This window comes from Monodelphis domestica, chromosome 4 (assembly GCF_027887165.1).
Source record: "Monodelphis domestica isolate mMonDom1 chromosome 4, mMonDom1.pri, whole genome shotgun sequence".
In the NCBI taxonomy this organism is placed as follows: Eukaryota; Metazoa; Chordata; class Mammalia; order Didelphimorphia; family Didelphidae; genus Monodelphis; species Monodelphis domestica.
In genome coordinates this window covers 414,385,921-414,411,524 of record NC_077230.1, presented here as the reverse complement: position 1 = coordinate 414,411,524, position 25,604 = coordinate 414,385,921, and the positions used below count along the sequence as shown (strand labels likewise).

At 48.8% G+C, this 25,604-nt stretch overlaps 1 protein-coding gene across 2 annotated transcripts in view; it reads right to left on the bottom strand.

Moving 5' to 3' along the window:
* SLC35E2B (solute carrier family 35 member E2B) overlaps nucleotides 1–25,285 on the bottom strand; it is a 35,759-nt gene extending 10,474 nt beyond the window's left edge. The window contains exons 1-7 of one of the 2 annotated variants that reach the window (XM_056796027.1): nucleotides 25,085–25,285; nucleotides 7,080–7,561; nucleotides 6,846–6,981; nucleotides 5,440–5,567; nucleotides 4,504–4,624; nucleotides 2,786–2,839; nucleotides 1,414–1,486 (exon numbers count right to left, since the gene is read on the bottom strand). In XM_056796027.1, coding sequence (XP_056652005.1) covers nucleotides 1,414–1,486; nucleotides 2,786–2,839; nucleotides 4,504–4,624; nucleotides 5,440–5,567; nucleotides 6,846–6,981; nucleotides 7,080–7,422 — 855 coding nt within the window. In that variant the 5' untranslated portion in view covers nucleotides 7,423–7,561; nucleotides 25,085–25,285. Of the gene's footprint in view, nucleotides 1–1,413; nucleotides 1,487–2,785; nucleotides 2,840–4,503; nucleotides 4,625–5,439; nucleotides 5,568–6,845; nucleotides 6,982–7,079; nucleotides 7,562–15,581; nucleotides 16,136–25,084 lie in introns of those variants that run through there. The other variant, XM_056796026.1, reaches the window with a different exon arrangement.
* Between the last annotated feature and the right edge of the window lie 319 nt (nucleotides 25,286–25,604).

Here is a 25,604-nt window from a genome sequence, read left to right as displayed (position 1 = left end):
TCTGGCCTCAGATACTTCCTAGCTATGTGACCCTGGGCAAGTCATTTAACCCCCATTGCCTATTCCTTACTGCTCTTCTGCCTTGGAACCAATACACAGTATTGACGCTAAGGCAGAAGGTAAAAGTTTTTTTTTTAAATGGTATAGAGGCATCTAGGTGGCTTAGTGGATTTCTGTGGAAGAGGCATGAAGAAAGATTTGCAGGACAAGAGGGATTTGCAGGACAAACCAGGCATGCAGACCAAGGTAAAGAATCTGATCTGTCAATCAAGGGGAAGATTCCAAACAGAATGTTCCCAGGAGAGGCAGTTGGAGCTGGCGAGGGGGAGGAACTGATTCTCTCTCTCAGGAGTTACTGACCAAGGGAGAAACCTCTTCTCTGAGGTTCCTAACCAAAAGAGACTGGCTTTTTCTGATCTAAGCAGAGGGAGACCTTTGGGAGGGCTTCTGGAGTTTGTCTGAGAAGAAATTAACTTTTGTTGGTGGTTTTGTGTAATTGAAAGAAGAAAGAAGATTTAACAGTTGTCCTCCATCTCTTTGGCTGTCTCTGTGTCACAGCTGTGACAAGACTGACATTTCCCCAAACCCTCATAACCCTTCCTTTTAGATTAGGGACAAATCTCATCCCTCTTACCTCAATTTCCATCCTGTCCTATCTTTCCCAATAAACCTCCTTACCTGAGAAAGAGAACAAGAGTATCCTCTAAATCTCACAGTTCACCTTTGAGTTACTTAGAAGGTGGCTGACCAACAGCAGGGAGGGGAAAAGGGGCAGGAAGGTATGGGTGGAAAACTGGGAGGTGAAGGGTGGCATTGAGGGAGGAAGAGGGTAGGAAATATCTGGTTTTATTAGCCACTAGTGATCAATAGGCAACTCCAGAGCACCCCTTTAGCAGTATCTCTCTAGCAGCATCTCTCATCTATCTCCATTACAAATAGGCATCCTGAAGGTTCCCGGTAGTATCTTTCTAGTCACTGCCAGAGCATCCAGTTACCACAACTAAGAATAGTTATACAGATTATCTTCTTTATTACATTTCAAAGAGCCTGGCTTGAAGATGGGGAAATCCTGGGTTTACATTTGGCCTCAGATACTTCCTAGTGGTGTGACTCTGGGCAAATCCCTTAACCCTTATTGCTTAGTCCTTTCTACTCTTCTGCCTGGGAACTGATAATATATCAGAAGGTAGGGGCTTTAAAAAAAAAGAAGAGAGAGAAGAGAAGGAAGGAAGGAAAGAGAGGAGAGGAGAGGGGAGGAGAGGGGAGGGGAGGGGAGGAGAGGGGAGGGGAGGGGAGGGGAGGGGAGGGGAGGGGAGGGGAGGGGAGGAGACGGGAGGGGAGGGGAGGGGAGGAGAGAGAAGAAATCAACTCCATAGCCAACAAAGGCCGATCCCTGCACAAAACCCCTCTCACCATGAAAAAGATCCAAGCAGGAATGAGCATGACCACAGCGGCAGCACTTGTGTAGAACTGAAGCTCTGGGGCACTACACCAAAAGAAAAAAAAGAAAGAAAGAAAAAACATCAAGGAAAAAATAATCCACCTCAACTTCAAAAGCAAATTGAGCCTGATTTTCCCTGAGCTCTTGCCCATCTTACAGCCTCCCAGCAGCTGCCCCTCTCCTAGGATGCTCTGTCTCCCACCTCCGGGGATCTTCCCTCTGCTGGGCTCTGGGCCAGACACACTCTCCCTCCTCCTCTGGCCTCCTTTGGGTGCCCCTTAGTTCTGGGGCCTCCTTGTGGCTGACTGCCTCTCAGAATTCCATGGATTCATTAGACTGGGCACTCTGGGGGGGCTGAGTGCCATCCCTGCCCTTCCCTGGGTCCCCAGCAGGTTTGCAACCCTAACCCCCCAACTTCCCCTTTGGTCTGCACAGAGACTGGTTAACCAGAGTGATTTTCATGTCTCCTGGCAGCCTTCCCGGCACCCAGCACATAAATGCAGAGGTGTGTCACGACCTAGGGATTCATTCTTTCAGATATTGGGGATGAGGCTTTCAGAATGCACTTTAGAAGGCACCCAGACATCCCAAAATACACTCTTCTTGTGTGGTAATTGGGGAGAAGTGCCTTGAATCACATAAAGAAATTGGGGAGCTGCCCCCTAATGACAAGGACTTTATTATCAATTGGGAACCTCTTAGCTGGGGTTTTCAGGTCTCTGGTCATTCCTGGAAAGCTGCCAGGTCACCACCTGCAGATAATTTATGCTTGGGTGTCGGTGTCTCTCTGGGTATCAGTGTTACATCACTCTGGGCATAAGTGTCGCATCACTCTGAGCATTAGTGTCGCATCACTCTGGGTGTCAGTGTCTCTCTGGGGCATCAGTGTCACTCTGGGCGCCAGTGTCTCTCTGGGCGCCAGTGTCTCTGGGCGTCAGTGTCTCTGGGCGTCAGTGTCTCTCTGAGTGTCAGTGTTACATCACTCTGAGCATTAGTGTTGCATCACTCTGGCTGTCAGTGTCTCTCTGGGGTGTCAGTGTCACTCTGGGCATCAGTGTCACTCTGGGTGTCAGTGTCGTATCACTCTGGGTGTCAGTGTTGTATCACTCTGGGTGTCAGTGTCTCTGGGCGTCAGTGTCTCTGGGCGTCAGTGTCTCTGGGCGTCAGTGTCTCTGGGCGTCAGTGTCTCTCTGAGTGTCAGTTTCTCTCTGGGCATCAGTGTCCATGTTTCTAGGTGTCAGTGTATCTCTGGGAATTAGTGTCTCTCTGGCATCTCGAATGGCTCAGGGGGCTCCTGTGGGGCCCTGGTGAAAACCCAAGAATCCAGGCATCAGGGATACTTACGAAAACCTGTATTTGTCCCCGCTGAGAAGCTTTTTGGAAAACACATTTTGCAGACTAGAAAAAGGAAAAAAAAAGTCATTGGTTTAAGCTAGAAATACGTAAAAATTGGAAATACTTCTTAAGTCCCTCACTCCAAACTAGAATGGAAAGTTCTTCTTCTAAGGAAGAAGTTGTGTTTTTTTGTAGATGACAAAAATACTCCAGGGATGGATCGAGTCACGCTGTAGGCTTGCCCTCTAATCTAACACAAATCATCTGTTTTCCCCCAGACTTGAATAAGATGATTCAAAATGAAACAGGCATTAGAGGGTCGCCTCTTACATCCTACATCCTTGGCCACGTTCCCTTCGCTTGGCATCAAAACGGACTTTTACAGGCCTATCGTCACAGTACAGAGGTCGTCTGGGTGAGGGATGGGCTGAGCTTGGCATTTTCTTTGGTCCGAGGAATTCAAAAAGGAGGGAACTCCTACTGAGGCAAGCCTCCAGAGAGTCGGCAACTTAGACTAAGAGATGCCCTGAGCAATGAGGGGTGAAGAGACTTAGCCAAGGGCACATGGTTAGAAAGTGTCACGGGTCAGACTTGAACTCAGTTTTCAAAGTCAGCTCTCTGCTGACTAGCTCTTGCCACCTTTCTGAGCCAAAATATCTATTTGTACCCATCAAGGATTTTCATCAGGGTGGTTAGGTGGCGCCACAGTGCCCAAAGGGCCAGGCAGGGAGTCTGGAAGACTCAATCTTCCCGAGTTCAAATCTGCCCTCAGACACTTACTTGCTGTGTGGCCAAGTCACATAAACTTGTTTGCCTCAGTTTTCTCATCTATCAAATGAGCTGGAGAAGGAAATGGCAAACCATTCCAAGATCTTTGCCAAGAAAACCCACCAAAAAGGGGTCACAAAGAGTCAGGCATGACTGAAAATGACTCAACAAAACAATTTCATCCTTGGGAGGTATTCCCAGGAAGCAAATGCCCTCCATCAATGCAGGTCACCAACTCACTTGTTAGGGACTGAGAGTTACTCGGGGCACTGATGGGCAGAGGGAAGACTCCAACAACCCCTGCCCCCCAGACTGGTCTCTCTCATCTGCATCTCACGACATGTTTGGCCTGGGCACACTTCAGTATTCCAGAACTTAACTGTCTGTCTGAAATGAGTATATTTAAAGTATAAGCAGCATACTGCAGCTCCAGAACAAATCAAAGGGGCAGCTAGGTGCCAGGCCTAGAATCAGGAAGTCCTGGGTTCAAATCTGACCTCTGACACTTTCTAGCTATGTGACTCTGGGCATTATTACTAAGCCCTTATCTCTCCTTCTGCCTTGGAACTGATATTGGTATTGATTCTAAGAAGAAAGGTAAGAGCTTTGAAAAAAATAATCAATAGGTTTTCAGTATTGGTTGTAGGGAGTCTTGGCTTTAGAGCTTCCACAAAGCAATATCAAAGAGATTTATCTAGTATCTGTGATTCTTATGGAAAGATCTTTTAGTCCCCTTGGAACCAATGGTATGTAACAAGGGACAAACTGTCTGCTTCTGGAATTTTTCACTCATCTTTCATTTTCTCCCTCTTCCTACCCCCCCCCCCCCCGCTGTCTCTCTCTGTCTCTGTGTCTCTCCTCTTTCTGTTTCTGTCTCTCTCTCCCCCTCTCCATCTCTCTCTCTCTGTCTCTGCCCCCAGCCATCCCTTCCTCGCCTGCTCTCTGGCCTTAGGTCTCACCAGTCCATGATGTTAGTGGACAAAGCTGCAGAGAAACCCAGGACGTTGAAGCTGATTTCGGTAGCTGTACAGAGTGCGAGGCCACCCATGACTGGGATGAGGGACAGATTGACCAGCAGGCCTAGACAGATTGGAGGGAGAAGAGAGGAAGGTCATGAGCTGCCGCCAATAGCTTCTAGTCTCCTAGAAGTACTCAGATATTCTCTTTTTTAAAGGAAAAAACATCTGGACGCCACACGATTTCAAAGCCTCCTTGTTTCTCTAGCAGATTTATTCCCTGATAATATAGTCCTATAATCGACAATTCCCTGACAATGTAGTAACTGGTCATGGAAAGTCTGAGCTTGGGACTGTACTAAGGTGCGGAGCCCCTCCGTGCACCCAGGCTGACGCCTTCTCTGCCCCTTTGGGGCCTTTGGCCCCAGGGCGCTCAGGGCAGACTGTGCCCGAAATGGGACCCCCCAAGGAGTTTGTCTTCCACACAAACAAGGACAGGTGTGAGCATCCGAAAAAACCCTTCCTGTCGTTCTGTGGATGGGCTGGAGCGCAGGGAGAGTGGAGGCAGGGAGATGCCAGAGGAGGCTAATAAGATCGTCTGGGTAGAATCAGGGTGGAGAAAGGGAGCCCAGGAGCGGGCTGTGCCCAGGTAAGAAGGTCCAGGCCTGGCGACTCTGTGGCAATGGTCAGGGAGGTGAAGGAGGCAGAAAAGGCTGGACTCCAATTTCCCACTTTCTTCCAGAGCCGGGGGTGGGGGAGGGCAGCTTCGATGCTCTCAAATTTAATCTAATTTCAACGAGGCCCCGTGGCCTCCAGGCTGGGCCACTCCAGGGGGAGACGCCTCCAAGGGCACAATTCAGAGGGGGAATCCGGAGGGATCTCTGCCTCTCTGCCACCTCCCACTTCAGGGACCCTGGTAATTCCCAACTGACCACTCACCGGTGTATTCCCCCAGAATCATCCTGGACATGATGACCGTAAAGATGGGAGCTGAGCTTTTCACCGTTTCAGCAAATGAAACAGCCACATTCTTCAAGCTGACCAGGCCCAAGACCACGGTGGCAAACCTGAAAAGGATCGGAGATCAGAGGTCAGAGGTCAGGAAAGCGGCTCTCCTGCTGGGGGGGAGGGGGGGCCTCGAGAAGCAGCCTAGTGCCCTCGTGAATACAGAGGAGAAAGACACACTCTTTAAAAAAATCAAAGTAAAGGCCTCCCAGGTCCCTCCTCCAGAGGCTGCCTACAAACGAGCTTTCATCCCAGAAGGGGGAAATTTCTAACCATGAGACAAACACATTCTGCTCTCAGGTAGACAAAAAAATTATTTTTTAATAAAAAATATATACTTATATCTATATAAAATAGATTATTTATAATATGTATCATAAATAAATGTAAATAAAATACACACATTTGGTCTCTCAAAGGCGAACCCGTCTCCCTGGTCTCCTTGCAGTTTATCTGCCTCCCCCTCTAACTGCAGCCCTGGGAGATGGGCTGTTATGACCCCCATTTTACAGATGAGGGAGGCTCGGAGGAGAAGAAAGACCAGCTCAAGGGCCCTCCGGCATAAACTGCACTCTGGGGTTTAGGGAACTCCCAGGTGAGGAAACTCCCTCTCCCTGCACTGCTATCTCCTCGGCTCCAGGGAAGTGTCAGTGATAGGCCTGGCCACAGGGCTCCCCAGCTCTCTTCCAAGTGAACCTCTGGCCTCTCTCACAAGTGCTATTAAAACAAACCTGGGACCAATGGGAAAAGGCCCTAAAAAACCTCCGATTTACTGGAACAGGCCTCGACTGGCTAAGTTATCCCTGGAAAGCATCTGCTCAAGTGGGAAAGGCGGACGGACACCCTGGGGGGAGGGGAGGGAACCTCTGGGATGATGTTATGGGGCCCATCAGAGCTGAGGAGGTGCCTGTTGGTCAGCCTTGGCTGAGGCTCACGGAGAGCCAGAGACGCATTCGAGTGCTGCTGGGTCCCGCTGAATTGCCTCCCCCTTTTTTTAAACCCTTATTTTCTGTTCTAATAACAACGCCAAGACACAAGGGCTGGCCAGAGTGAAGTGATTTGCCCAGAGATCCATTCTTAAAACAGAATTAAAAAAAAAATCTGTCTTAGTAATCACTCTGAGGCAGGAGGGCAGGGGCTAGGCTATGGGGTCAAGTGACTGGCCCAGGGTCACCCAGCTAGAAAGTAGCTGAGGCCACATTTGAATCCAGGACCTCCCTCTCTGCCCCTGCCTCTCCCTCTTAAAAAACAAAACAAAACACCTGTTACAAGGGGCAGATGGGGAGGGGAAGGAGCAAAGGGTCAGCGACAAGCGGAAGTAATCCGCAAGGATTCTTTACCTCATCAGTCCAACAAATATCATTATCATGATGAAGTTGGAGGGATACGACAGGCGGGCTTTATGCTGATACAAACAGCAAGGAACAAAGATCTTAATACAGCCAATGAGGGTGGTGGAGAACATCTGCACGGCTCCTGGAGAAGGGGAGACAGAGCCAGGGGCTGGTTAGGATGGCTGGGCAGGACCCTCTGCCCCTCCCCCACCCCCTTCCGGCCGCGCAGGCGCAGCTCACCCAGCATGCTGGGCTCCCCCTCGAGCAGGGACAGGATGTACTTGTTGAGGAAGAGCGTGCAGAAGCTGAAGAAGAACCAGAGCGTGAGGTAGAGCAGCGCGCGCGCGTTCCAGATGCCCGAGTCCGCCTCGATCACGGTGGTCTCGGTGATGGTGATCTTGAGAACGCTCTCCTCGGGCGCGCTGTCCCTGCGCGCGATGACGATCTTCTCGCCGCGGCCCCCCCCCAGCGCGGCCAGCCCGAACAGGGCGGCCGGCTTGTCCTGGGGGGCGGGGCCCTTGCTCTTGGCCTTGTCCTCGTCGGGGGAGGCGGCACCGGCGGGGGCTTTGGTCACGGCAGGCATGGCGAGGCGGGGGGCGGCATGGGCCGCGGGGCTGGGTGCCGAGCCGCCTCCCGGGGGCCGTCCCGCAGGTGCTCCTCGCCGGGGCCTTCACGAGGAGGAGGTGGGGGTCTACTCGGGGTGGCCGGCCGGCCGTTGTGCCCTAAAAGGAGACATTTATCAGCCTCTTGGAGGGCTCCCACCAGCAGACAATTCTCTCCTGGGGGGGGGGGGGGGGTCAGGCCCTGGGGAGGCCAGTGTAGCCGGCAGGGGAGAGGAGGGGCTAAATCCTCGTGCCCATGGTACAGATGGGAAACCCAGCCTCGGGGGCCAGGACACCAGCCAGGGCTGGATTCCGAGCTGGGGGCACTTCCTAGCCCTGGGCTGGCTTTGTTCCCTCCGACGCCCGCCCCCCAGGGCGCGTCTCTCTCTAGTCCCATCACCCCCCTTTACAGGTAGCTCAGGAGACCGAGGCCTCCAACCCAGGCCTGGGGCTCCATGGGGAGGAGCTATTTTTTCCAGCTGGGGTAAGAGGCGTTTGGAGGGAAAGCCCTTGACAAAGACTATTATCTCGGATCCTCTCCACAGTCTTGGGAGGCGGGTGCAATTCTTAGGGTGCCCATTTTACAGATGAGGGAACTGAGGCCAAAAGACCGGAAGGGTCACCCAGCTAGGAGGTCTGAGACCCCTCTGTAATCCCATCCCCAGGCCTGCCTCTCCTGCCCCTCCTCAGGTCCCTCCTATAATTCTCTTCTCACTGGACTCCCTGAGGAGAGAGAACCCACTGAAAAAGGAAGTGGTTCACTTGTAGGCAACAATGAAGGCTCTCTAACGGGGTGTGTGTGTGTGTGTGTGTGGTGGGGGCTTGGGGTCAGAGGCCCCTCCAGGGCCTCAGGCTCCTCCTCTAAAACAGGCTCGTTCCTCTGAGGACTGCAGGTACATCATGTACCCACGGAGAAAATGAAAAAAATAAAAGTGAACTATTTTAACATCATAAATAAAAACACTTTAAAAAAGAAACTCCTGCAACAGAAGTGGTTTTTCCTTCAGTCCTCCAGGCTGTAGAGAGGGGCCCCCAGCAAGGCCCCAAAGCCATTCTGTGTCCCAGTCTGAGGGGCCTCCTCCCCACACCAACCCCCTCCCTGGCTCCATAAGTGGATACAGCTCGAGGGGGGCCACGGGGAGGCGTGGGACGTTCTGGCCGACACCCCCCCCCACTATCTCTGAGGCTGAAGGGCAGGCAGGCTGGTCGAGGGGATCAAGGCCCAATCAGAACCCAGGACGTCCACTGTCTAAGCTTGCCTGCTCCCCTTTCCAACACATTTCCCAGAGTGCCTCAGGCAATCTCTTCCATCCTGTCCCTCCTTCCTTCCTGAGCTCTGCGCCCCTCTCTGGCCTTCCCAGCTCCCCGCCCCAGGTACCCTGAGCCAGAGCTGGACTCTTCCTGCTGGGCCGCCGGCCCGGCCTCTCCCCTGGACGCTCCCATCGGGCTCTCGATTGACCATGACCACCCACGAAGGCCATGAAATGTTGGGTGCAGCCAAAGGGCTTCAAGAGGGAGTAAACCTGCCTGAGACTGCGGCCTTCATGGCCTTGGAAAGGGCTGAACCCTGAGAGGGACTCCCGCCGGGCCGCGGCCCTTCCCACCCACGTCCTCATCCCCAAGGAGCACCCGGTAGAGTCGAGGGTCCCCAGGGCCCTGCACCCCACACACGGCACACTTAATGGATCCCCCCCCCCCCCCCCCCCGCCTCCTCTGCCCATCCTCCAGGCCCGGAGACACTTTGAAGTGGCCTCTGCTAGCTCCTAAAGCACATCACAACCCAAATAGTCACTTTATAGATGCTTATCTCCCTCCAGACAAGCCGCCACCAGGCCCATCCACACTGTGTTCCCATCACCACAGCCAGCTTGTTGCCAACAGGCAGTACCGGCAGGGGCGAGTCATGGGGGCCGACTCCCCACAATGCAGGGGCCAGTCCCGGGGGGCCGACTCCCCACAATGTAGGGGCCAGTCCCGGGGGGCCGACTCCCCACAATGCAGGGGCCAGTCCCGGGGGGCCGACTCCTCACAGCGCTGGCTGGACCCCCCCAGCCAGTAGAGCCTCTCAATGGATGTCAAGATTTCAATGATGCAAGTTTTTGTCCCCCCAAAACATGGCAGGCTCACCCAAAGAGGGAGCCCAATAGGACCCCGGAGGTCCCTCAGTACGCCCCCCCTCATCATTTAAAAATTAAAAAAAAATTTTAATAACAAATTTCCACCTAAGTTCTCTGAAGTGACACGATGCCATGGGGTCTCCCTCCCAGAGCTGAGGAGCGATCCACAAGCCCTTCTTACCATGGAGGCCAGAGAGGGCCAATCAATGATGGCCACGATGGCCTCCGAGGGAGGACTCGCACCTAGGCTCTTCCCAGGCAAGTAGGAGGACGGCCAGGGAACTCCTCCTCCCACCTCAAATCCCTTCTCTGGACAGATGTTGATTCCCCAAGAGAACAGACAGTTCTAGAGGGCAGAAACTTCCTTTTTTCTTCTTTTCCTCTTCCCATCTGCTTTATCTCCAGAACCCCATTCTCCCAGATGGAGGGTGCCAAGCTCTCTTAAAAGAGGACATTCCCCCAAAGGATGAAATCATGGGATTGATCAAGGAAAAAACCTCTGCAGAGGCTCTCCTGGCTTTGAGCAGGTGCTTAATAAAACCCAAACTCAAGTGCCGCCGCAGGAGAGTCGGGCTCCCTGGATGCACCCTGCTTGGCAGAGCACCCATCCAAGGCTGGCAGAGGTCCCACATAAAACTTTATCTGCCGTTCCCTGCTCTGTTCCAGCCTCCTCCACACCTCAATCACTTAGAAAGACACAAAGTCAAACTTCACGTTAGAATCAAAACAAGATATTCCAGTTAGGTTTCCCAGGAAAAACCATCCTTGAGAAGAAAAGGTTGGGTGGCTGAAGTGGAACAATGCCAGGCCCAGAGACAGGAGGTTAGTCCTGGGTTCAAATCGAGCCTCAGACACGTCCTAGCTGTGTGACCCTGGGCAAGTCACTTAACCTTCATTGACTAGCCCTTACCACTCTTCTGCAAACCAATATACCATATGGATTCCAAGATGGGAAATAAGGGAGAAAGAGAAATGGGGAGGGGACAAATGAAGGAAGAGAGAGAGAATAAAAAAGAGAGAAAAAGAGAAAGGAAGGAGGGAGGGAGAGAAGAAAGGAAGGAAGGGAGGGAGAGATGGAGAGAGAAAGAAAGAGAGAGAGAGAGAGAGAGAGAGAGAGAGAGAGAGGGAGAGAGAGAGAGAGAGAGAGAGAGAGAGAGAGAGAGAGAGAGAGAGAGAGAGAGAGAGAGAGAGAGAGGGAAGAAGGGAGGGAGGAAGGAAAGGAAGGAAGGAAGGAAGGAAGGAAGGAAGGAAGGAAGGAAGGAAGGAAGGAAGGAAGGAAGGAAGGAAAGGAGAGGAGAGAAGGAAAGAGGGAAGGAAAAAGGAAGGAAAGAAGGAAGGAAGAAAAGTTGCAAAAACAAAAGATGCAGATAAAATTTTAAAATAAAAACAAACCATTGTACCAGAAACCTACTGAAGTATGGTGGAAAGAGAGCTGTATTTGGAGGCAGAGGACTGATTTTGGCTTTTTTTTTTTTTAAACCCTTAACTTCCATCTTAGAATCAATACTATGTATTGGCTCCAAGGCAGAAGAGTGCTATGGGCTAGGCAATGAGGGTAAAGTGACTTGCCCAGGGTCACACATTGGGGAAGTGTCTGAGGCCAGATTTGAACCTAGGACCTCCCGCCTCTAGGCTTGGCTCTCAATCCACTGAGCCACCCAGCTGCCCCCTGATTTTGGCTTTAGGCAAGTTGATCTCTCTGAACCTCAATTTGAACCTGGGGCACAAAGGTTTTGTCCTTCATCCTGAGTTCCCTCCCCGCTCTACAATTCTAGAATAAGTGGAAGCTGGGCCTGGTTACCCTAATTCGATTGGGCGCTCCCAGAAGGCAGGGGCTTGTCTTTTGCCAACTTTTCTATCTCCAGTGCGTAGTCCAGAGCCTGGCACAGAGTAGACATTTAATAAATGTTAACTGACTGCCTGGCTAATCCAAACTGGTTTTCAGGAAATAAAATGTGCCAGAAATTTTAGTCCCATGTGCCCAGCCAGAGACTCCCCAAAAAAAGCCCAGACCCTTAAGGGGCCAGTTTAGTTTCTCCTTCCTCAGATGGAAATTCTGAAATGATGCTTCTCACAGCATTCTAAAATCAGCTTGGCCCTAGGCACAGGGTGGGCAGAACTACCAAAGGCTTGTGTCTCTGCCCCCAAAAGTGATTATTCAGAGAATAAGGATAGAAAGCTCTTGGGGGGGTCTATCCCCCAAAGAAGAGTTAGACAAGGAGCAGCTACATGGTCCAGTGGACTGAGAATCAGACCTAGAGATGGGAGGTCCTGGGTTCAAATTTGACATCAGATACTTCCTAGCTGTGTGACCCTGGGCAAGTCATTTAACCCCCATTGCCTAGCCCTTACTGCTCTCCAGTCTGGATTCTAAGATGGAAAGAGGGGCCAGGAGGAGGGGGAGAAGGAGGAAGAGATAACCAGCCATCCCCCTGCTGGGTTTGGCTTCCTAGACTGAAATGCCACGAGGAAGCTAGCCCCAGCAGACACCGATGGTCCTGTCGTTCCATGGATGGAGATGGCAGTCCCTGCCGAGTTTGGAGAGGGAGGGCTGATGCTCAAAGACCAGCTGTGTGACTGCAGGCGAGTCCCTCCATTCTCTGGACCTCGGTTTCCTCCTCTGTAAAATGAGGGAATCCCACCGGATGGCCTCTGAGAGCCCGTCCAGCTCTAAGCCATATGATCCTAATACTACTATTTATTCAGCTTTTTAAGCCCTTGAAAAGTACATTCCATATACTAGCCTATTTGTTCTCCAAACAACCTGTAAAAGAAGTGCTATAATGAACCGCATCCTACAGATGAGGCTGAGCCATGAAGTAACCTGCCCAGGGCCCCATCTGGCCCATCTGGAAGCAGGAAGGGAATGCCTGTGTCAGCTTCCAAATGCTGTGCATCTCCCCCAAATTCGGCGCCGAACACCATCTGTGACCCCATCCTTTGGCTTTTTCTCCACACACACACGGAGGTTTTGCAACGTGGGCACCAGAGGCCACTATTTTTATTTGCGGTCCAAGAGAGATTCCGATTTAGCTATCAAGAGGGGAAAAGAGCTCTGCCAAATTCCAAGGTTTTGAGAAATTTTTATGTTCTCTTTCTTCCTCCTTCTCGCTCTTCTTTCCCCCCTTCCTCTTTCTCCATCCACTTTTCCTCTTCTTCTCTCTAGCTCTAGCACCTTTGAAGCTTATCACCAGCCCTCCAAGCCAGAAAAAATAGAGAAATAAGACGCTATTTTGTCCTTACGGATAACTTAAATCTACTTCCTCCATATGCCCGGCCACTGAACAGCTGAAGGACTGCAGGCGGGCACTTGGGCACTGAAGTGCATCAGTCCACCAACCAAGAAGCACTGATCACGTGGGCACCTCCTGGAGATTCCAAGGCAGGCGGAAATAGTGTCTGTCCACCAGGAGCATCTATTCTAAAGGGGGAGATGACATCCAGAAGGGGAAGCCACTGATTTTTAGGGCAGGAAAGACCAGGAAAGGCTTCTATTGCCTGAGACTTGGAGGAACAAAGGGTGCTTTCATTGTACAGGGCCAGCTGGAGGCACGTCCCTCTAGGGTCCTGCAGGATGAGGGGAGACACATCTGTAAAAGGAGGGAGCTGGACCAGATGTTCCTCCAGTTCTCTGAAAGCCCCAAATGAGGGCTCCCCTCCTCTTCAATTTCCCTGGGGAGACTTACTTTCTGCAGAGTCCTGCTGAGGTAGACCAAAAGAGGATCCCACAGTCCAAGGTCCATAAGCACTATTAATGACATTAGTTTTGGGGTTTGTTTGCTTTGGGAACTGGGACTGTTTGCTTTGGAAAAGAGGCAACTGGAGAAAATGCTGGGATTGGAATCAGCAAAACCTGAATTTAAATCTCGCCTCAGACACCACTGGGCAAGTCACTTCTCCTTGATTTCTTCTGTAAAATGGGGATAATAATAACACCACCAACTTTTGGTTGGTGTAAGTATAAAATGAAATGTCTGCGATGTGCCTAACAAGCCTTAAAACAATCTAATAATAGTAATAGCTACCCCTTAAATGACATTTATTCTATCATAGGATAGCATTCTTCTGATGAGAAATAAGCCCCCGTTTCTAGGCTCACCTCTCCAAACTGCAGCATAGCCAGTGCTGAGAACATAGGAAGAGGGAAGTCAGTAGCTGGGACAATTTCTTTTATTTCCAAGGGAAGAACAATCTCCTGGAAAGATTCTCTCACTATTTGGGGGAGGGGAAGGATGCACAGGAATGAGCCAATTGAGAGGCTGTTGTTGGGCTCCCTTCCTTCCTTCCTTTTTTTTCTTCCTTCTTTCTCTTTTTCTTCCTTCCTTTCTTCCTTCTTCTTTCTTTCTCACTTTTTCTTTCTTCCCTCTCCTTTCCTTTCTTTCTTCCTTCCTTCTTTCCTCATTCTTTCTTTTTCTTCCTTCCTCTTTGTCTCTCTCCTTTTCTTTTTTCTTCTTTCTTTGTCTCTCTTCTTTCTTCCTTCCCTCTTCCTTCTTTTCTTCTTTCCTCATTCTTTCTTTTTCTTCCTTCCTCTTTATCTCCTTTTCTTTTTTCCTCTTTCTCTTTTTTCTTTCTTCCTTCCCTCCCTTCCTACCTTTCTTCCTTCCCTCCCTCCCTCTCTTTCTTTCTTTCTTTTAAAGTAACTCTTATTTTCTGTCCTGGTAACCACTCTAAGCCAGAATCATCTTATTTATTTTAATTTCATAAGCCCTTTCATCCTGTGTATTGGTCCCAAGGCAGAAGAGTGGTCAGGGCTAGGCAATAGGGATGAAGTGACTGGGCCAGGGTCACCCAGCTGGGAAGAATCTGAAGCCACATTGGTACCCCCAGGGGCCTCTCTCCATAACAAATCACCTACTTACAAACCCACTCCTTAGCAGTTCTCCTTAGAAGGTAGGTCACTGTCTGAAATAGACAAGGGAGGGTGCAAGAGGGCCCCGTTTGCACATACTCTGCTCACCCACCTCTCCCCTCCTCTCTTTTGGCTATCCAAAGGCCTCTTGGGCAATCATCAAAAGAAATCCAATTTAAAAATACAAGGCCTTTGACCCAGGCAAGTCACTTGCCCCCCCCCCCCCCCCCCAGCTCTTATCTCCAGAGCCCATGCCCAGGACTGATTCTGGGAGGGAAGAGAAAGGTTTAAAATACAAAAGAAAAGAAAAAGAAATCCAAGGATTCCAGTGGCTGACCTCCCCCAGCACTCCAACACCCTGATTCCTCCCTCTCCTCAGAGGGTCCCAGGGCAGGCTGTTCCTTCTCCTCAACCTCCCCCCCCCCCCAGGCCTCTTCCCCTGAAGCCCGGCTCCTTCCTCTCTCTTTGGCCCTCCACCGGCTGCTGGGTGATTCTCCCTACCCGTCCAGCCCCCTCCCCACCCCGTCTGTGTGTGCCCCCAAGCCCTCTCCTGCCTCTCTAGGTCCTTCATCCCCTGCCTCTCCTCTCCGGGGCCTCTGGGCTCAGTGATCCCAGGATCCCCGGATGGACGCCGATAGCCTGGGGAGTAAGTGGGGGAGAGGCTGGGGGTCCTCCCGGAGGCCTCGGACTGCGTCCCGCAAGGCCTAGTCAGTTACAGCCTCCCCTCCTCCCCGCCCCCACGTCTTCGAACGCGCACTCCCCGGGGGCCCGTCCTGTGCCAGGCACTGCCGTGAGCTCAGGGGAGAAAGAGCCAAAAAGGCGCCCACGCCGGAGGACCGCGGCCGGCCCGGGATGCCGGCAGCTTTCGCCTTTTCTTAAGGATGGAGGGGCGATGAGGACGGCGTCTGAACTTTGTGAAATGAAGGCGAGTGCCCCGGCCCCGGGGACTGACACTCTCCCGGGCCACACAAAGGGTTCAGAGCGGAGCGTGGGGACCCCGGGACAGGTGGGAGCCCCCCAGCTCAGCCTTGTCCCACCCCCACAACCCCCTTCCCCGACCCTTGCCTGCGGCTCCCCCCATCCCCTGGTCAGCCTCTTCCCGATCCCCTACCCCCCCCCCGCCCCGAACCCCGGCTGAGCCCGGTCTCTCCCCGCCTCCCCCCATCCCACCTACCTGCGGTTCCCCCAGCGCTGCTGTTGCTGCTGCCGCCGCCGCTGCCACTGCTGCCGCCGCCGCCACTGTTGCCTGGGGGCTCGGCCCGAGTCGGCAGCGGCGCCCCGAGGCCTGGCCATGGTTCTCCGGGCTGGACCGGCTCCGGCTCCGGGTCCGGCTCGGGCAGCACCTGCTGGGGTCCCCGGCAGCGGCCGCCCGGAGCCGAAGGAGCGGGCGGACCGAGGCCTAGCCTGGGTGCAGCCGAGCGCGGATCGCAGTCAACCGCTGGGGGGCGGGAGCCTCGTGCGCCGCTGGGGGGCGCTGGGGAGCACGTGGGGGGGGGCGGTCCGCGCTCAGTCCAGCGGGGGCTCCTCCTCCTCGACCCTGGACCCGCAGGCAGCGTGGCACGAGGGAGAGGAGGCACGGGAAGAAACAGTCGGGAGAGCTCGAGCCTTCCCCCGGGCGGGGGACGCCAATGGGCTGCCGATGCAGAGGTTGCTGGCAGGGTCCGGACCACTGCCCGCCTCTGCCGCCGCCGGGCTCAGCCCTGCTGCCCTGGGCATGCCCCTGCCATCAAGTCACAGGACTCGGCACCGGGCGATCGCTGGGCAGCTCTGCCCCCTCCACGCCTCCGCCTAGATTCCCATCTACGCTCTGCAGGCTGAACACCTTGTTTCCTGTGGGGAGGTCCCAGTGCCTTGTCCTCAGCCTCTCCAGCCCTGTGTAGCTGGAAAGTGGAGCCTCGGCCTTTCAGGGGGACACGGGGAGCTCATCCCCACGCCGCGGCCCGGGAAGCATGAATGAGTCCAGGCTGGGTCTCCCCGGCTCTCACTCCTACACTAGTGCTTTAAAGTTCCCCCAAGGCGTGACAAACATCCCATTTTACCCTAAAAACAACAAGGTGGGGGGAGGGTAACTAGGTGGCTCAGTGGATTGAGAGCCAGGCCAAGAGAGGGAGGTTCTGGGTTCATATTTGACCAGACACTTCCCAGCTGGGTGACCCTGGGCAAGTCACTGAACCCCATTTGTCTAGCCCTTGCCCTTTAGTTTGGGACAGAAAGTAGGGAATTAAGCAGAAAACACCTGATACTCCCAACCAATGGATGTCCTGCCCCTTTGAAGACCCCCTTCCTTGCCAGGCTGCCCATTGCACTCTGAGAGCCCCCAGGAGGTTGCTTTCCCTCGTTTTTTTGTTTTTTGTTTTTCAAACTCTACCCCATAGTTCTAGACCTGGGACCTTCTGGGTGAGGCAGAACAAAGCTAATCTCTCCTCTGCAACTACAGACTTGAAAATCCACTTCATGCATTCCCTGCTCCAGGCAAAACCTCTCTAGTAGCTCTAGTGCCGGGTTCTCACTCAGGCTCGGGCTTCCCAGCTTCCTGGAGCCAGGCCTCCTCCCTTTCTCCTCAGCCAAGAAGAACATGTGTGACTCTGGTGGCAGGAGGGCAGGGCGAGGTTGCCAACTCTAACCCATATAATCGCTTTCTCCTTGAAGCTTAGGGAAGCTTTCAGGGAATTTGTACCACTCTGGTCCCAACTTGCCAGGGCAGAAGAGGGATTGAATTTACTTGTCCCAACCAAAAAAGCCTGGGAGGCTTCCTGGTGGCAGTGTCCTCCCAACCCCAAATGGGGCTTGGTTTGAAAAAAAATCTCAACAGCAGTCAGAGGGGCATGGCTCTGGGTCTAAAAAATGAGCTAAAAAATGCGCTGGTGATACTTGGCCAGTGGTACAAAACAGCAGAGGACAGACAACAGCGGCCAAGCAGAGAAGGCAAGTCAACAATTGTGTATTAAGGTAGTGCATTAGAACTCTAGGTCAGGAGTCAGGAAAATAAATTCAAATCCAGCTTCTAACACTTATTAGCTTATGCCAACCTGGGCAAGTCACTTCACCTTTGCTCATTTCCCTCCATTGTAAAATGGAGATAGCACATACCTCAGAGTTGTGAAGAACAAATGAGAGAATAAAGTGGTCAGCATAGTACTTAGCACTTAATAAATGCTTATTCCCTTCCTCCCTTCTTTCCCTTCCTTCCCTCTTCCCTCTTTTCCTTTCTTTCATTTCTTCCTTCCCTTTCTCCTCCCTCCTTTCCTTCTTTCCCTCCTTCCTTTCTTCCTTCTTCCATCTCTTTCTTCTTTCGTTTCTTCCTTTTCTTTCTCTTCCCTCCTTTCCTTCCTTCTTCTTTCCCTCCTTCCCTCTTTTCTTCCTTTCTTCCTTCCTCTCTTCTTTCCCTCCCTCCCTTTTTTCTTTCCTTTCTTCCTTCCCTTTCTCCTCCCTTCTTTCCTTCCTTCCCTCCTTCCCTATTTTCTTTCTTCCTTCCTTCCTCCCTCTCTTCCTTCATCCCTTCTTTCCCTCCCTTTCTTCTTTCCTTTCTTCCTTCCCTTTCTCTTCTCTCCCTCCCTCCTTTCCTTCGTTCTTCCTTCCCTCCTTCCCTCTTTTCTTCCTTCCTCCCTCTCTTCCTTCCTCTCTTCTTTCCCTCCCTCCCTTTCTTCTTTCCTTTCTTCCTTCCCTTTCTCCTCCCTTCTTTCCTTCCTTCTTATTTCCTTCCTTCTTTTCTTCCTTCCTTCCTTCCTCCCTTCTTTCCCTCCATCCTTCTTTCCTTTCCTCTTTCCTTTTCTCCTCCCTCCTTTCCTTCCTCCCCTCCTTCCCTCTTTTCTTCTTTCCTTCCTTCCTCCCTTCTTTCCCTCCTTCCCTTTCTTCTTTCCCTCCCTCCTTCCCTCTTCCTTCCAGGCACAAGACTAAGTTCTGGACATAGAAAGTATCTCCCTGCCCCACTCCCCCACCAAAAAAGCAAAACCCAACTCAACCCAGCATCAGACAGTAGCTTCACAAAGTGTTCCAGGCAGAATGTGTCTGGAGTAACATGGGGATGTGTGGGAGACTGTACCCATCTGTGTACAAGGAGATTTTCCCTTGCTATTTACTTTACTATTTGGCCTATTGTGTCCAAAGCATTGCTGTTTAATTTTAGGTTCCTGCTCCGTTGCTGGAGAACATACTTGGCAGAAACCTAGTTTGTATTTGGATAACTGTGGTTATCAGAAGTTGGGACAGGAGATTTTTGGTCACATGGGCCCTTTAAAACCTCGAATTTGCCTTATTGATTCATAAGTTCTTATCTCCCTCAAGCCCCATTGGCCTCAGTTTCCTCCTCTGCAAAATGAGCAGAAGGAAATGGCCAACCCCTCCAGTATCTTTGCCAAGAAAACCCCAAATGAGGTCACAAAGAGTCAGACACAACTAGTTTGCCTCAGTTTCCTACTCTGCAAAATGAGCAGGAGAAGGAAATAGCCAATCCCTCCATTATCTTTGCCAAGAAAACCCCAAATGAGGTCAGGAAGAGATGGATACAATTAAAACAAGTGAACAATGACAAGCTTTCCACCTGCTAAAATACCTAGAGATTGGCCCTGTGGCCAATCCTTCTCCAGCCACCCCTCCCTCTCTGAGGATTTGTGAAGCTCATCTTTGAACCCCGAGGATGTTCTATTTTTCCACATCCAGTTTCATTTGGCTCCATTCCACTCTAGCATGCTGGACTGTTGCCATCTTTTGGGATAATGACTTTGTCATCCCATATGCTGACTTCCTCTCCAAGCTGCGGGCCACCGGGATAATTGCACAAATTTGACATCAATTCTTTCGTCCAAGTCATTGATAAAGACATTGACCAGCCGGGGATTCAAAGCCTCTGAAACCCTTGGGGAAACACTGATGATCCTTCTCTGGGACACCGTCTAACTAGACCAACCCCCATACAGACTGTACAATACTAACCCATATCCACAAGCAATCAGATGAGAAACTAGGTCCGATGCTTTGCTGAAACCTGAGTATTCTATTAAGGTTGGTAGAGCACTTGACAAACATTATTAGCTCATTTGATCTTCACAACAACCTCAGGAAGTAGGGGGTCTTATCAGCCACATTTTATGGATGAGGAAACTGAGGCAGACAGGGATCAAGAGACTTACCCAGGGTCAGGTATTCTAGGTCTACAGTATTCTCTGGACATATTTGGCTTGATTTCCTGTCCCCAAAAAGAGTAAATGAGGTGCTGGTGGAGTTGTGAATTGATCCAACCATTCTGGAGGGCAATTTGGAACTATGCCCAAAGGGGGACAAAAGAATATCTACCCTTTGATCCAGCCATAGCACTGCTGGGTCTGTACTCCAAAGAGATAATGGACAAAAAGACTTGTACAAAAATATTCATAGCTGCGCTCTTTGTGGTGGCCAAAAACTGGAAAACGAGGGGATGCCCATCAATTGGGGAATGGCTGAGCAAATTGTGGTATATGTTGGTGATGGAATACTAGTGTGCTCAAAGGAATAATAAAGTGGAGAAGTTCCATGGAGACTGGAACAACCTCCAGGAAGTGATGCAGAGCGAGAGGAGCAGAACCAGGAGAACATTGTACACAGAAACTAATACACTGTGGTATAATCGAACGTAATGGACTTCTCCATTAATGGCGGTGTAATGTCCCTGAACAACTTGCAGGGATCCAGGAGAAAAAAACACTATTCATAAGCAAAGGATAAACTATGGGAGTGGAAACACCGAGAAAAAGCAACTGCCTGAATACAGCGGTTGAGGGGACATGACCGAGGAGAGACTCTAAATGAACACTCTAATGCAAATATTATCAACATGGCAATGGGTTCAAATCAAGAAAACATGTAATGCCCAGTGGATTTACGCGTTGGCTATGGGGGGTGGGGGGGTAGGGGGGAGGAAAAGAAAATGATCTATGTCTTTAATGAATAATGCTTGGAAATGATCAAATAAAATATAACTTTTTTAAAAAAGAGTAAATGAGGTTAATCAAATGTCACTTGTTCTTGATGAAGAAGCTATATTTTTGGCTTGCAGAGATCAGGGCTTCCTTTTTCAAAAATCCCCCAAATGACCCCTTTAATGAGTTGTGGAATCCTTATCAGGAGAAGCGTCTGGTCTGGCACCACTTCCTTTGCTTTCTGAAGGATGGAGCCCTCTTCAAAATTTCTCACTGCTCTGTAATAACACAGAGCAGTTCATCATTTAGTAAAGCACCCTACACTAAGATCTTCTCATTGGCCATAAGATAAAATACGCATCTCTGGCTCCAGCCTCTCCTTCCGTTTCACCCACTGACTCTGTTCTCCATCCAAATGGGGATACAAACATGTGCCCAACAAGCCTCTTCTCTTCCCTCTGGAAAGTTCATCTCCCTTCAGGGCTTGGCCCAAGTGCCACCTCTTTCAGGAAGCTTTCCCTGACCTGACTTCTACCCTTCTCTTCTCTCCCCACCCCCAAACCAATGCAGAGGTTCTCCTTCTCTCCTCGAATTTTCCCAGAGCACTTTGCAGAGATCCCTTTGCCACTTCATCGAGTCCAGGGCTGTTCTGGTGCCTACTCCTCCCTACAATGAGTTTCCCTCCCATCATTTAATAGGTGGGCATTTATTAAGCACCTTCTATCTACATCCAGTGCTGTGAATACAGACAAGAGTGAAAATCTGTTCCCCCAGAAAAGAAAGGTCAGGAGCCGAGCATGTATTAAGCACTTAAGGTATGCCAAGCACCCTGTTGAGCTCTCCTTGACCCTCACAATAACTCTCTCTGGGTAGGTGTTTACATTCTAATGTCAGGGAGGAGAAAGCAGGGAAATGTATAGATATGCAGAGAGTACACACAAAAGGCACACAAGGAGGGGTTTGGGGTTCTTTTGGAGGGGGGATCAGATCCTAGTGAAATGGCGACTATATTTCCCTAGCACAGTCGGACAACATTCATACTCAAGACTCGCCATGGGCTAATGATTCTAAAGGAATCCCTTTCCGAAAGAATATTCTTGTCATCAAGGAATAATGTTCTCAATTGACTAAAAAAAAATTCCAATAAATGAATAAAAAGAAAAGAAAAAAAGACTTAAAAAAACAAATCTCCTTTTGAAAGAATATTCTTGTCACCAAGAAATAATGTTCTAAATTGACTAAAAAAAATTCCAATAAATAAATAAAAAGAAAAGAAAAAAAGACTTAAAAAATGAATCCCTTTTTGAAAGAATATTCTTGTCACCAAGAAATAATGTTCTAAATTGACTAAAAAAAATTCCAATAAATAAATAAAAAGAAAAGAAAAAAAGACTTAAAAAATGAAGCCCTTTTTGAAAGAATATTCTTGTCACCAAGGAATAATGTTCTCAATTGACTAAAAAAAATCCAACAAATAAATAAATAAATCACACACAAAAAAAAAAAAGAAAAGAAAGGAAGGAAGGAAAAAAAGAAAAGGAAAAAAAGACTTAAAAAACGAATCCCTTTTTTTCCATGTTTCAAGAGTAGGCAGAGAAGGTGTCCGGATAGAAGATCCCTGGGCCACAGACACCAGTGAATTCCTGTGTGGGTTCAGAGTCTGGAAAGTGGCCAGTCTGGGGCTCGGACCACTGAGAACAGAGACCAAGCTCGGTGGGTTAACGGCCAAGATTCCTGGATAAAGAATAGCCAGGAGGATGAAACAATCCAGGGAGCCTCTTCCTGTTAGCCCCCTCCATTTATTTATTTGGAAGTCCTCACCTTCTGTCTTAGAATCAATCCTGTGTATTGTTGCAAGGCAGAAGAGTGGTCAGAGCTAAGCAATGGGGGTTAAGTGACTTGCCCAGGGTCACCCAGCTAGGAAGTGTCAGAGACTAGATTGGAACCCAGGACTTCCCATCTCCAGGCCTGGCTGCCCAGTTAGCCCCCTTTAATACTGATCTGAACCACAGCCCAATTCCCTCCCCTAGCAGCTAGGCCTGAGATAGTTCTGAGCCCAGTTTGCATTTGGAAAGCACTTGATTTGTTTGAAAAATCATCACATGTTTTCTTTGAGTCTTTTAATTTCAGTTTCATTTTCTAAAGGGACCATCTAGGGAAGAGATTTTATTTATTTATTTTAGGGAGGAGTAAATAAATGAAATATAATCTAAAATCTCCCTAAAATAAATAAGTATATTTGTTTATTTTTATTTATATATATATTTATTTGCTTATATATTTTTTCTGAGATTTATCTTTTATATATCTTTATTTATATATATCTTCTGAGATTTATATATGTTTTATATTTCTTATTTATATATTTATATATACATTTTCTGAGATTTATATATCTTTATATTTTTTATTTATATATTTATATATATCTTCTGAGATGTATATATATCTTTTATATATATTTACATATCTTCTGAGATTTATATATATCTTTATATATTATTTATTTATATCCTCTGAGATTTATATTTATCTTTACATATTTTATTTATATATTTATATATCTTCTGAGATTTGTATATATCTTTATATATCTTTATTTATATATTTATATATCTTTATATATTTTTATTTATTTATATCCTCTGAGATTTATATTTATCTTTACATATTTTATTTATATATTTATATATCTTCTGAGATTTGTATATATCTTTATTTATATATTTATATATATTTATATATTTTTATTTATTTATATCCTCTGAGATTTATATTTATCTTTACATATTTTATTTATATATTTATATATCTTCTGAGATTTGTATATATCTTTATATATTATTTATTTATTTATATCCTCTGAGATTTATATTTATCTTTACATATTTTATTTATATATTTATATATCTTCTGAGATTTGTATATATCTTTATATATTTTTATTTATTTCTATCCTCTGAGATTTATATATCTTTATATGTTTTTTATTTATATACATATCTATCTTCTGAGATTTTGTATATATAAATAAAATCTCCGGAGAGCAGACATGTACCAACAAAGGGAGCTAATATTTTCCTGCCTCACTTGGCAGGGCTGCTTCTTAACAAAGGAGGAAAACAAGACGCTCCTTTTGCTCAACAACACCAGGAAGAGATCCAAGAAGCCTTAGGAGTCTTAAGGGAGTGTTACCATTTAAGGTGGCCTATGATTAATTAAAGCTACAAACAGTCTGGCTCCCAAACAATGATTTTCCAGAATCATTCTCTGCTTCCTCAAGGGGGAGAAATAAAATATTCTTGGCTGGTGGAGGATGTATGTGCAGAGTTTCCAGGGAGGAAGACGGGGCTCTCCCAGACACAGTAGGAGAAGTGGCCAAAGAGAAATGAAGGTGTCCTTGGCCTTCTTTGTTGAGGAAAGCACCAAAGTCCAGGCATCCCTGAGCACCCAAGGGGCATCCAGCCACCTCTTGGAGAACCTGGGGGAGGGGCGATCCACAGCATCAGGAATCCTGTACTTTCTTGTTTTGGGGAAATTGGCCTTCAGACCCATTCTGATGTGAGGAGGGAGTGACAGGGAGGATCCAGGATAAAGTGGTAACAAATCTCCAAGCCAGGGAAGAGAGGTTGGCTGGGAGAAAGGACTAGAGGAAATTTCTTATTTAAATGACGTCACTGCCTTGCTCCAGTTCTTCGGGGTGCTCAGTCTGAACCCCAAAAAGAGATCCAAGAGCCAGGAAGAGGACCCTGGCGTACAGAAATGTTTCTAGCAGCTTTTTGTGACGATGAAGGACTGGCCGTGGAGGGGATGCCCATCCCATGGGGAATGGCTGAACTATGTGTGGTTTATGAACGTGTGGGGAGGCTGAGGCACTACAAAAGACGATGAACGGGATGGTTTCAGGGAGACTTGGAAAGACCCTTATGAACTGGTGCAAAGGGAGGAGAACAACTCGGAAAATAACAACACTGGAAAGGCAAAGGACTTTAAATGACTCGGGACCTTGGGTTTAACGCGGGCACCCGATGATGAAATATCGTCTTACCCCCTGGCAGAGACAGGCGGATGTTGGCCGGTTTCTTGGACCTGGCTACCGAAGGAATCTGTTTTGCTTGACTCTAAATGTTTGTAATAGAAATGTTGTTTTTTTTTTGCTTTCTCAGATGGGGGGGTGTAGGTAGGAGTGGAAAAAAAGGGGGAGAAGATTTTCATTAAAATTAAATTAAAATCCTTGAGTGTTTCTCTATCACCTCTTACAATATGTTAAATTTGGAGGCAACTGGGTGGCTCAGTGGATTGAGAGTCAGGACTAGAGATGGGAGGTCCTGGGTTCAAATATGACCTGAGACAGCTAGCTGGGGTGACCCTGGGCAAGTCACTTCACTCCCATTGCCTAGCCTTTACTGCTAGCCTTGGAGTGTTAGATTTAAAATAGTTTTGAGCTTTAAATAGTTGTAGATAAGAGAGTGGGAGCCATAAACTGTGATAATTAAAATATTTGGGAGCAAGGGAATTATATAACAATTATGACCGCTGAAATATGTTTTCTACTGTGTCTTGGTTTTATATAAATATAAGATGGTCACCTGGGAATATATTCCCAATTTATGAATATGCCCAAGCCAACTGGGTTTTATAGAGAAATTTAATTTATAATACACTGATTAATCAATAGAAAAAGAGAGAAAGTAAGAAAGGAATAAGAATGAAGGGCCTCAAGCCAATAAGGCCTAGACCTCAGTCCTAAGAGATAAATCAGTCAGTTGGTTTTATCACTCACCCAAGATCTCTCTAGGTAAGTCTTCTCATGCCAATCTCAGGCTCCACCTACAAGAGAGCCTCCTTTCAAGAAATGTTTCCAGAGAATTCTCCTCCTGACTCCTCCTGAGTTCTCCTTCCACAGCCTCCTTCAAGACCTCTCCAGGAGCTCTCCCTCCAGGACCTCTCTCCTCTCAGACCTCCTTCAGAGCATTCCTTCTCTCTCCTCTCCGACCTCCTTCAGAGCACAAAACTCCCTCTAGTCCTCAGACCGGCTATCTTTAAGCAAACAATCTAAGTTCCCTCCCCTCAGTTCTCACATCTACCAATCACTGTGGATGTCTCCCCTGTGCCAATGGTGGCTCTAGCTTAACCCAGGACCGCCCAGAGGTCTCTCCCCTTTGCACATGTCTGTTGAAGGTCATATTCTCAAATAATTAAATCTTGATCTTTGCTGCAGCCCTTCCTAAATCCTGTTACTCTGAGTAGGGTGGAGATTGTAGTTTCCAAGACCTGGTTCTGTCATTCCAAGTATCTCTATT